Source organism: Aedes aegypti, chromosome 1, assembly GCF_002204515.2.
Source record: "Aedes aegypti strain LVP_AGWG chromosome 1, AaegL5.0 Primary Assembly, whole genome shotgun sequence".
In the NCBI taxonomy this organism is placed as follows: domain Eukaryota; kingdom Metazoa; phylum Arthropoda; class Insecta; order Diptera; family Culicidae; genus Aedes; species Aedes aegypti.
In genome coordinates, this window is record NC_035107.1 from 101,133,247 (window position 1) to 101,145,950 (window position 12,704).

The 12,704-nt window shown below is 42.8% G+C and overlaps 1 protein-coding gene across 1 annotated transcript; it reads right to left on the bottom strand.

Moving 5' to 3' along the window:
- Positions 1 to 4,776: 4,776 nt before the first annotated feature.
- Positions 4,777 to 7,034, bottom strand: LOC5571519 (sphingomyelin phosphodiesterase). Its single transcript, XM_001659719.2, has 3 exons — positions 6,771 to 7,034; positions 5,275 to 6,707; positions 4,777 to 5,209 (listed from the first exon to the last, which is right to left on the bottom strand). Exons 1-3 carry the CDS (start codon positions 6,883 to 6,885, stop codon positions 4,853 to 4,855), a joined length of 1,905 nt encoding a protein of 634 aa, XP_001659769.2. The 5' UTR covers positions 6,886 to 7,034; the 3' UTR covers positions 4,777 to 4,852.
- Positions 7,035 to 12,704: the final 5,670 nt, after the last annotated feature.

Consider the following 12,704-nt stretch of genomic DNA (forward strand, 5'->3'; position numbering starts at 1 on the left):
CTTTCTTCCAAGGGTGAAATGAATAATTGTATCGAAATGAGCAATCAGTTCGATGCTCTAGACAAATTTTCCGAACACCAAATCGAAGCAGCCTCTAGCCCAGGCTCTCTGATTCAAGTGAGGAAGCAAAGAGTGCCGCCTATCGTGGTCAGTTGTTCCGAATTTGGGGGATTTAGGCAAAACATCTTGAACTCCTTTAGAGGAATCAAGGTTTCCTTCCAAATCGCAAAGAAAGGAGACTGTCGCGTTTTTCCGGAAACTCTTAAAGATCGCGAACTTCTTCTCAAACATCTTGAAGAGAAGAAGCACATTTTTTTTTACTTATGACGACAAAACTGAACGTTTGTTCAAAGTTGTCTTGAAAGGTCTCTCAAGTGACTATAAGTCACCTGAAGAGATTGAAACGGATTTACAACCGTCTCATTCAGAACCCTATCCAAATTGAATATGCGCCTGCAAAATAGGCAACCCTTATGTAAAAGTGCTCGAATCGATAGTTGTTTTAAAAGTATTAAAATTTTGGTTAAAGTCCAGTCGGAGGATAGTGTGTGTTGGTTAAGTAGTATCTGGAAAGTAAATTTTTAATATGAAATAGGTAATCAAGAAATTGAACCGGAAACCTAAATGAATAGAAAAAAAGAAATTATAAGGGGTCCTGGAACGGAGATCAAATCTACTTGATCTTTCCCGTTCAGACCACCGGACTGAGAAGATCGTTATAAAGTGAATATTTCAAAAGAAGCTAATTAAAAGTGTTTGCTAAGTTTGCTAAAAAGTATGAAGTTCTAAATCTAATTAAATAAAGTTTAATGTGAAATGTTTTCCTAAAGCTATTTTCAGAGTGAAGTTTTGCTAAAATTCCATTATTTAAAAAAATCGTGAGTCTAGTTTAGGAAGAAATTCTATCAGGGTGAGCACATGTTAATTGAGTTTTAATTAAGTGATATCTAATTACAATTTAAACAAAAAAATAGGAAAATCAATCGTGAGTCATTAATAGCCAGTAAAAATACGGAGAAGAAAAGTCTAGCTGAATTGTGAGTCACCAGCAGTGACCACACCGCCATTGGGTGGTTAGTGGAGGTGTATAGTGTGGAGGAGCGAATCGTCGCTAGTGCATGCGAGTCCATCACCGCCAGCACAGAAACCAATAGCACCTATCTTCAACACGTGTGCTAAGGATCAGACGAGGGGCGATCCCCTGGGGATATTTTTCGCCTCGTGGCTCCAGGCCACTAAAGATATACCCAGAGAGCGTGGCCAACGGTGTAAGGAGTCCGGCCTCGCGAGCACCACCCGTCACCACGTGGTTGCAGAGATTTGCGAGACGTCTGAGTGAGGAAAGTCTGCCACCGCCGGAGTGAATCGCCCTTGACTCACGTCCCGGGAAAAACCCATGGTAATCAGGCCGTCTGATCCGTGTTCCATCCACCCCATCATCGGGATCCATCTCGTCGTGGTGTTGTTTACATCGACCGTCGCTGGATCGAGCTTCGCCCGAGCTCAATTCGTGGACGACGCCCATACGACGACCCCGAACCTCGTGCTGCCGTGAGATTGAAGCAGTACGATCCTCCACAGTTTCATCGGGGCCTACCGTCCCGACTCTCGAAAGTGATCGTACAAGAACCGATGGCCGGCGGCCGTTATCAGTCAGGTAACCCACGAGTCTACGGAGAGCTGTAAGTACCAAAAACATACCACGACAGTACTGAATCGATTTGATACCACCACTAATAACAGTAACGGCCGATGGGATTGTAATAGTAGTGAAGACGAGAGTAATTTGTTTTGACTCACAGAGAACCGATAAATAGATTTGCAAGTGACGTCACTGATAGGATTTTTTTTAAATAAATTGTTGCAAACTCAAGGGAATGTTGCAGAGATGAGAGATAGCTAGGAAAGAAGTGTTGCATGCAACCAAATACAAAATTCAAACTGCAAAGTAGCTTTTGAAACTAAATTATTATTTTTTTCCTAATAATAAATAGATTTTTGAGAACTATTTAATTCTTTTGATCAGCTTCAAAAAATTTTAACTTAATTTTATGAATAAACTTTGGGAATGTTTAAAAGAACTTTTAGTGAATAGTTTTGAATTTTGCGTTGGAAAGGAAAACCAATTTTGGGAAGGAAGCTTGGGAGATTTGGAAGGTAAAAAGGAGGTGGATTCTTCAAAGGACTAGATCTTGAGTTAGCTGGGCAATCAAACAGTGAATTCTGGCAGACGACTTACGTCGTCTGGCGTTAAAGCTAGAATTTTGGAGGTCCTTGCAGGATCCTCCTTACAAGATCTAAAATGGAATAAATGATTCACTTGGATTTTCCCCAGTCCAAGTAATCATTATGAAAAAGAGAATCCAATCTGGCATTGTTCGGAAAGGGCTTTCTCAAGAATATTATTTAGTTCACTTTAACAAAAAAGAACTAAATAATATTAAAGCTTTAGAAAAAGCAAAACTTATGTTCGATGTCCGTGTGACATGGGAACATTTTCAGAAACCTGGAGGAAATTACCAGAACCCCACTCAGTGCCGTCGGTGCCAAAAGTGGGGTCATGGTACAAAAAATTGTCGCATGGATGCTAAATGCATGATTTGCGGAGGTTCTTCTCACGCCAAGGACGTCTGTCCAGTGAAGGAAGATACCACCAAGTTCATATGCTCTAATTGCGGGGCTAATCATAAGTCAAATTTTTGGGATTGTCCTTCACGCCAAAAGAGTCGTTGAGGATCGTGCAGGCAGATGAAAGATAATATCCGTTACGATAACGGTCGTTTCCGGAATTTGCCTGGTAGAGTATCGAACAGTACTCATTTTTCAGTTAACGATCGGTTGATTAGGAATCATACCCATCAGGAAGATCATAATCATGCTCATTCACAAACTAATTTTAATCCGTCGGGTAGCCGTTCGAATCTTTTTTCGAATGTATCTATCCACGGTAAATCCTTTGCCGATATCAGGTAATTTGAACTCCTCCCCTATTCGTACTATGAGTACCTATTCTACTTGTTTCAAATCAAATGGAATAAAACCCTACCGCCACAGGTATGTAACTCCTACTCCGCCATTTCGTCTACCAAAAATTCTAATGGGAAATCATCAGATAATGTACCCACTTCAAGGGATATGTCTGCCTATGATTTTAATTTACTAATTGAATAATTGAATCTAATGATTGATGCAATGTTCAAAGCCACCACCACTGAAGCAGTCCAAGAAGGTGTAAAATTTACAAATCAAATTGTAATTGGATTACGTTTTTCTAATGGATCCAAATAATAATTTGTGGGGGTGTTGCAATCATCATTCATAGGCATATAAAACATCAACTGTTTTCGTCATTTTAAACTAAACTTTAGGTGTTTTAGTTGAAACACAACTTGGTAAATATACTTTCATAGCTGCCTATTTGCCTTTGAATGCTCTGGACAGCAAGTTAATTTGCTCCAAACTGACTTGCGAAAATTTACTCGCAATAAGTAAAAAAAAATTGTCATTGGTGACTTTAATGCCAAACATCGGTCATGGAATAATTCTCAAAGTAATTCCAACGGCAGAATTTTATTTAATGTGTGCTCTTCAGAATATACCCCAGCAACACACATGTTATAATTGTGTATTATCAACTGATATATGACCAAAATCAGTCATATATAAGTTGATAATACACAATTATAACATGTGTGTTGCTCGGGTATAATTCAATAGCCCTACTTCCTCTTCTAGAAATCCATCTACGATTGACTTGATCTTAACCGACTCTAGTCATCTTTGTAGCCAACTGATTACTCATGCTGATTTTGTTTCTGATCATGTCCCTGTTACATTTTAAATATCCCATGGAGCGATTCTCAATCCTATCAGCTCCACTTTCAATTATTTTCGAGCCGACTGGAATATATATGAAACGTATATTGACTCTAATCTTGATGTTAACATTTCTTTACAAACTAAACTTGATATTGACAATGCTCTTGAAACTTGATCAAATTCCGTTGTTGAAGCCAGGAGCATTGCAATTCCAAAATGTGAAGTAAAATTTGAATCCGTGATTATAGACGATGATCTTAAACTCTTGATCCGTCTTAAAAACGTGAGGAGAAGGCAATTTCAAATACACTACCAAGCGGTCAAAAAACGAATTAAGAGGGGTACCATCCGATAGCCATTCTTCTACCATTCTTCCATGCACTTGTGTTGGAAGTTTGAGACATTAGAGAATCCGGCGTAGCGCGATCAGTGAGTTGAATACAAACATCAGTGTCGCTGCTCGGCGGCCAGTGAGAGAAACTGAATGTTCCAAAGGTTGTTGTCTGTACTTTTTGCCGGTGGCGCCAACTGTTAGCGGTTATGAACGAAATAAACAGTCGTTACCCTATTTGCGATAAACTGATTTCACATTGTATTCTACCTGATCCGTATATAGTGCGTTCGTTATTATGCGACTTCTGTGTCCATTCGTCGTTTTTACCGCGTTATTTAGGGTCACACTGTCAAGTTTTGTTTATAAGAAGATTATTGAGGAATACTATTTGCTATCTCTGTGGCAAAATGATAGCATATAAATCACAACTGTTGTACAAAATACAACAGCGCGACAATCGGAAGGTTAAGTTTATGTTTACGAAAAATTACGTTATTTCTTTTATTAATTAACACCACTCTTCTTGCTTCAATATGCTCGGCATATATAACGAAAATTTACTGGATTGTGCAGGTATTTTTTTTTGTTTTCATAAAAGCGGGCTTAATACAGTTCATTGATTATCTGGGTGCAGCATAAAAAACAACAATTTATTAGTCTGCCAATGGAAATGCACTTCAGCAAATACTTTTATTTCTATTACCAGTTCCACTTATCGTCATCGATTTGTCGGAAAATCGAAACCAGTTCATTGCATTTCCGATCGTCGTTGGCTTCGTTGGTAACGATTTCGCACAGATGGTTGAGCAGGCACTCTCCATCGCAACCCGCCTGCAGGAAGGGATCACCGCGCTTCACCTTGAGCTGCCAGTAGCGGTGCAGGTCCGACGGGGTCGACCCAAAGCGGCGTGCCAAAGTGTCTAGCGAAGCTGGCGACACGTTCGGAATGCTGAAATCCTGCGAAAACGAGTAGAGCGGAGTCCAGAGGGGGTCCCGTTGCGGGTTCAGATTCGCCTCGGTCAGATTGAAGTAGAACGACTCAAAATCGGTGACTTCCTGGAAGTTCAAGTAGAATGCGATATGTGATGGGTTTGGAAACAGGATTTATGCGAAGGACTTACGAAAGTTTGTGGGTTTACATAGTAAACGATGTAGTTCGGGTTGAAGTTGCTGAAAGGTACGGTACCGCCTCCATTGAAGGCCACGTTGATGGCGTGTTGCGAGTTGGCTGCCGAGTAGAATACGTTGAACTCGTCGGCGTGCGTGTGACCGTGGAAGTGAGCTTGAACCGTGTTCCAGAAGCGATCCAGGATACGACGGTACTGTCGGGCCCATGTAACGAAGCTTGTTCCAGCCCCGATTGGGATGTGAGCCAGGATGTGGACTTTTTCGCCGGCTTTTTCGGCTTCCAGGAGGGTATCGTGCAGCCACTGCAGTTGACCGCGGAGGTACGCTGGATCGTATAGGATCCACCAGTTGAAGGTGTAGGCATCGTTATTGTTAAGACCAATGACACGGAATCCAGGCCGCACCAAGGCAGTGTAGAATCCGCCTTGAAGAATAGTTTGTTTAGTTGCTGCTGGGAGCCAGTTTGACCACTGATCAGCGACTAATTCGTAGACCCAGCTAGGTGAGAAGTCAGGCCTATCGATGTGACTTGGTGCGAATACATTTGTGGGGGTAATCTCATGGTTGCCCAGCACATTGTACACCGGAGTGGTTCCGAAAACAGTTTTCAGCAAGTTATTGGTACGAGTGATTGATTGAACGTTTCCGGAAATAGTCGTTTCCCATACTCCGTGATCAATGATATCTCCGGTGTGGTACACGTACGCAGCATCTGGGTGACGACGACCGGCTTCACGGACGGCATCTTCAACTGCCTTCCAAGGTGAGTCACAATCACGGTAATCTCCCCACTCTCCGGCTCCTTCTTCCGGATTCTCCGGAATACCTTGCGCTTCACGGCAACAACACGGTTCACCACAGACTGCGTTGTATCCAGTGCGATAGTGAGGGTCGTAGTGCAAATCAGTCAAATGAACAATCTTGAAATCGTTGGGTCCCCGATTGGAGCCAGTCTTTGACGAAGTAATCGGAGTACCACCTGGAGATACGTTGATAGTCCAGTCCAAGAATTCTCGATCCTCCAGAACACATGCTCCAGATTGGAAAATCACTCCACATATGGTCTGAGCCGTTAGGCTAGGCCTGTTGTCGATGATGTACAGGAAAATGTCAATGTTTTTGTCAATGATCTTAACGCAATTCTCCGGCAGTAGAATTCCTAACGTATCGCAAGTGGATGCAGCTTGGGCAGCAATACGATCGCGGTCCCAGTTCAAGATTCGGCGATAAGTCAAATACGTAGTCACCAAAGCACGACAAGCCGTACATTCCGTGGTCTGATACGGCAGTGGGTGGTTGTCCAGCTCCTGGCGGAACATGTCCGGCTTCTGGCGAAGGTGTTCAAACATTTCCTCCAGACGAGCTGACTTCACTCCACTTTCTGTGAACTTCATGTGTTCGGCCAAGAACTCCTTCTCGAAACGTTCTAACAAAAATAGGAAATCCAATTGTTGTAATCGTCACAACGTAAACTCTTCATCAAACTCACCATTGAACTTCTTCTGCTGCTCCACCAACTTGTGATAGTTTCTGGGTTTGACCTGATAGGCCCAGGTCACTCCAATCAGCAAGGCCACAAGGCCCAACGTCTTCAACGACAACATCTCCTCACTCGAATGCGGTTTCTTTCCGACTGAACTACCCAAAATGTGCAATCACCACCGAAAGTCTTTTCCCCCAACACCTCGAAAATCAATTAGCAATTGGCCATTCGGAGAAATGCCTGCCCGATTTCTAATGACCCACAGTCACTGTCTTATATAGGGCGTTGAAACCTGTTGTTGGTTTATCAGTTTCGTGCTCCCCAGAGATACATCTTGATAATTAATTCTGCTGTCACCCGTTCTCTTTCTATGTTAAGGTTTGTTCACTCCGCCGAGGCATGGAAGACTTCCTACTATCTCGCGGTGATAACCGGTTCCCACGCGTCGCCGAAATGGAAAGGGTGAAAACGGCGCTGGGACGCCGGGTCTATTTTTTGCATTATCACTTATGTTTACATTTTTTACACCACCTCGGCAGTTCGGTAACGACAATGACACTGACCGATTGGACCGGGTGGACATTCCCTAGACTGATAGATTGTGGCTTTCCTGTCATCGACATCGCCGACCAGGATCGTCGAACATGTTAAACGATAATTAATATCGTCATACCGGGCAGCGCCCTGGGGGCGTGTAATTTTGATAGTGTAAATATAGACATCAGCTGATTGGATGGGAGGAAGACTAGGTAGTAGCAGTAATCAGAACGACCTGTAGACAGACTAGAAAAACGTGGCAAGTGATAACAAGGCGAATGGAAATCACGCGATGAAACTATTCACGATTGTGGAATATATCTGGACGATGCCGAAGCGAGTCAAGTACCTGTAAGCATTGGAATGTAATAAGTGGGAATCTATTGAGTACAATTGGCACTCTGAACGGATTAAAAATAATCATTTTCGCTTGATCAAAGAAGCTCTAAATATATCATAATGTCTCGATGGTTGATTGAGATCAATGGATTTACTTCGAAAACGTAAACCGTTAAGGTGAATTATCCTGAAGTTCAATAAAATTAAATATGGCATCTAAAATTCAATTATATCAGGGATGTATTTTTATCTATATGTGAACAAACAATCTTTGAAGTAGAAGCCTACAGATGCGTTACTAGTGGGTCCTCAAAAGCATCATAAGGCAGTACGCACCCGAGAAGAATCATTATTCGAAAATTCTCGAAAACTTATTAAAATAGTATCAAGTCAGAAAAGTCAGAAAACAATCTTACTTTATCGATCCTGCGTGTTTCGCAGACTAAACGTTGTATAGAGAGACAAAGCGACTTAACTACGAATCAAAACAAAACACTACTTGAGTCGATTTTACACTGGTACAAAAACGTTGCAAGGAACAGAGGAATACTGCTTATCATTCTGTCATATGTTTTTTTCGTAAAAAAAATAATAGAAAAACTACCCAGTTTTTAAACGCGAGCTGATTGTATGCAAAATTTAAACGATGTACACGGCGAAAAAATGGTGAAAAGGTGATTCGTCTTTAAACAGTTTTTGAAGACAGGATGTGTTTCTTCTTAAATAATTTTCTCAAAACTGTATGAATGTTATTTACGTCTATTTGAAAAAGCATTCGAGAATCGATCGTGCATTGCCGTAGACATCTTCTTCCAAGTACTTACCTACCTTGATACCTTGATGGCTACAACGTAGCGTCGCTCCATTGCCGGGCGTATTGTAGAGCTCGATCTTCGTCGGTCTTGGGTGAAACTTCTCCAGTTGTCCCGAACGCTTAGAGTCGCCAGGTCCTCTTCCACTGCGAACAGCCAGCGTATTCGTGGTCTTCCTCGAAGCCGCCGACCTTTACCTGGTTCCCTGCTGAATATTATTTTCGTAATTCTATCTTCCGACATTCGCACTAAGTGATCAGCCCACTGAAGTCTGTCAAATTTTACACGCTTAATAATATTCGCATCTTTGTACACTTGATACAACTCGTAATTCATGCGTCTACGCCACACATCATTTTCGAGTTTCCCATCGAGTATTGCCCGCATCACTTTACGCTCGAAAACACCGAAAGCTTTCTGGTCTGCCTCTTTCAACATCCACGCTTCGTACCCGTTGAGAGCCACCGGAAGAATCAATGTTTTATAGAGGGCGGATTTTTTTTTTTTCATTTGCAAGCTGCGGGACCTAAGCTGGTTACGTAGTCCGTAAAAAGCCCTATTCGCATCCGCAACACGTCTATTCACTTCGCGGGAAACGTCGTTGTCACATGCCACAAGTGTTTCAAGGTAAACAAATTCTTCAACAACTTCAAACACATTCCCATCAAACACTACCTCAGCACCTACACCACCATGTCTGACTCTATCTCTATCTGCAACCATGTACTTCGTTTTGGTAGGATTAATGGTCAGGTCTATCCTCGCTGCCTCCCACTTCAGAGGCACGAAAGCCTCTTCCACTGACCTGCGATCGATTCCAATTAGGTCTATATCGTCCACAAAGCCAAGGAGCATGTGCAACCTTGTAATAATAGTGCCATTTCTCTAAACGCCAGATCTCCTAATAGCACCCTCGAGTGCAATGTTGAACAGTAAATTTGAAAGTGCGTCTCTCCACTTCAACCCGTCTAACGTCACAAACGAGGTTGACACCTCGTCTGTGATCCGAACACTTGATTTCAAACCATCCAGCGTAGCACGTATCAGCCTAATTAGTTTCACCGGAAAACCATGTTCAGACATTATCTGCCAAAGCTAATTTCTTTTCACTGAATCGTACGCCGCCTTTCAATCAATAAACAGATGGTGAGTCTGCAAGTTGTACTCCCGGAATTTATATAGGATCATTCGCAAACTAAACATCTGGTCCGTTGTCGAACGGCTCTCACGAAAACCAGCTTGTTATTCGTCGACGAAGGATTCCTCGAGCGGACGCAGCCTGTTAAACAGGAAGCGCGACAGAATTTTGTACCGTAATCCGGGGTATCATTGATCAGCGGGGTAACATTGATCGGAATGACTCATCTCGTAATAAGTTGGTATCATCATTTATTGATGAAACATTTCAAAAGCATGAATGTTGCTTCTCTTTCTTATATTTATGAACTATTAAAAATTAAGATTTTTGCAAAATTTGTGTTAACTTTATGCGTAAATTTGTCAAGTTTGCGAAACAATGATTTCAATGGTTAAGGATGACCTTACCGAAGATTCATGTCTCAAATAAGTTCTGCAAGCGATATGAGCAAGGAAAATGCGGTTCTCACTAAAAATGGCTTCGCCAAAAACGATTTCGCTGTCAAAACTTTTATAAGTATGCTCAATTAGGCAACATTAACGAATTACTGTTTAGAATGTAGAATTCCCTTAGGAAATTGCTTACTTTTAGGCGTATTCCGCTGTTCGAGGTGTTTTTAATTTTAAAATAACTCTAAAAGTAAATGAGATGTAAGCGTTTGGACATCATATTCGGCTTCAGGGGCCATGATTTAAGTAAGTAACGACATTTTCAATATTACCGAACGTTGTTTACATCGATGATCAATGTTACCCCATATCAGCTAAATGAAAAAGTCACATAAAACATTTTTTTTAAACATGCTTAAATCATTCAAAAACCAAAATACAGTATATAGTCACGAGTAATGGGTGGCAGTACTTGTTTCAGAAAAATAAAAATCAGAACATTTGCATTTTTGAATTAAATATTCAAGAAATATTCTAAAAACTGATCAATGTTACCCCGGATTACGGTACTCCGAATTCAGCAAGGTAATTCCTCTGTAATTGGCACATTCCAGTCTGTGCCCTTCCTTGTAGACTGGGCGTATGAGGCCATCCAACCAGCCGGTGGGCAATTCTTCGTCCTCCCATACCTTCAGAAGTACTCGGTCGATCAACTGGTAAAGCTGCTCACTTCCGTGCTTGAGAAGCTCGACCGGAATCTCGTCCTTCCCAGCAGCCTTACAGTTCTTCAGCTCGCTGATAGCCTTTTTAACGTCTCCTATGGTCGGTGGGTCCACAGGTCCAGATCGTCGTCATCAATGTTCATCCTGTTTCTGTTCAACAATTGCTGAAAGTGCTCTCTCCACCTGCCAGTCACCGCCGTTTTATCGGTCAGCATATTCCCTTCTCGATCATTGCACATGGCGGGCACTGGTACGGTATTTTGCCGCGCACCATTGACCGTTGCATAGAATCTTCGCATATCATTCCGGTTCATGCTTTCTTGAGCTTCAGCTACCACACTTTTTTCGTGCTTCCTTTTATTTATGCGGTGGATTCGCTTTTCTTCAGCTCTCGCTGCCCTGCGCTTTGTACTGCGTCTGGTACCGGCCACAAGCATACGGCTTCTAGCGACATTCTTCACGTCTGTCACTATCTGGCACTCTTCATCGAACCAGTCGTTTCGTCTTCGTCGTTGACCAGTGCCAATCACTTCCCGCGCCGTTGTTGTCACAGCTTCGTAGATAGGGTCCCACAGGCAGAAGATGTCAATCCAGCAACGTTGATTCTTCCCAACTGCTCGTCTAGCTGCTGGCAGTACTGTGCATCTACCCCATCAGTCGACAAGCGTTGTATATTGAAGCGCAGCGTCCTGTTGGTTCTGGAACTCGTGACGCTGGATAACCACGTCCGAATTTTAGCTACAACGAGATAATGATCCGAGCCGATATTAGGGCCTCGGAGCGTCTTGACAGACATCCATGACGTCTGATAAATGTCGCCCATCAACCAGTACGTGGTCTATTTGGGAGCAGGCATCGCCACTCGAGTGTCGCCAGGTGTGTTTGCGGATATTCTTTCGTGCGAAGTAGGTACTGCTGATTGCCATTCCTCTAGCAACAGCGAAAGTTACTAGCCGCAGGCCATTATCATCGGTAACGGAATGGAGGCTTTCCGTTCCAATAACGGGTCGGAAGAAATCTTCTTTCCCGATCTGCGCATTTGTGTCGCCGATGACTATCGTGACATCTTGTTTTGGGCACTCTCCGTAGGCCTTATCCAGGCTCTCATAGAACTCATCCTTCATGTCATCGGGCTTATCGTTTGCTGGCACATATATTCTGATCAGGCTGTAGTTGAAGAACTTGTCCTTCATTCTCAACACACAGATTCGGTTGCTCACCGGTTTCCACCGAATAATTTGCTTCATCTGCTTCCCAATCACTATGAAGTCAACTCCACGTTCTGCTCTGTCGCCACCGCTAGTCGATGTGGTACTTGAATGAAGTGTTGGCAATGGGGGCCATCGCTTGGATTTCACGTTCTCCGGTTCTCGGCCTGCGTATTTCCTGGATAACTGCCACGTTCACGCCGACATTCCGCAGTTCAAGAGCCCAACACGCGCGGTTTTATTCAAAGTTCTCACGTTCCAAAATTCAACTTTCCAATCGTTGTCCTTTATTCGTTGCCGGGTCTGTTGCCGTAAAATCAATCCGTTTGCTCTACTTTTGCCTTTCTTGGTTGGTGAAGAGTCTTCGATAGGCCACCTAACCAGGGTTGCGCCACTTACATCGTGCTAGAAGGGCTGCCTCCTTGGTGCTGACACTATACAGTATTGACCGTTTGTTCTTTACATGATGACCACGGTCATAGCCGTCACAACTATCCACCTTTATCAGGGCTTTGGACCTGTAGCCTGGCTCTCAATAGTTTCAAGTTCTTTCGGACATGCTAATATGGTGAGCCGTCATGCGCTAACGGGCTTCGTCTCCCAAGTAGCACACCAAAAAAATGTTGCGATAAAGCCTATAAATGGATGCAGAGAATCTTAAAGATGAATGAGTATTGTACCTTTTAATTCTGCCCTTATTGCATTATCTTTTGACAGATACACGTATTTCGACTACCTTTTGTAGCCTTGTTCAGTGTAAATTACTTGTATCCGAGTTGATACGAATGATAACGC

Excerpts from the sequence above, each read along its gene's own strand:
- LOC5571519 (XM_001659719.2), bottom strand. The coding sequence starts at position 6,885 with ATGTTGTCGTTGAAGACGTTGGGCCTTGTGGCCTTGCTGATTGGAGTG. Across the intron at positions 6,708-6,770 it reads GCAGCAGAAGAAGTTCAATG|AACGTTTCGAGAAGGAGTTC; the intron begins GTGAGTTTGATG and ends TATTTTTGTTAG. Across the intron at positions 5,210-5,274 it reads ATGTAAACCCACAAACTTTC|GAAGTCACCGATTTTGAGTC; the intron begins GTAAGTCCTTCG and ends TTGAACTTCCAG.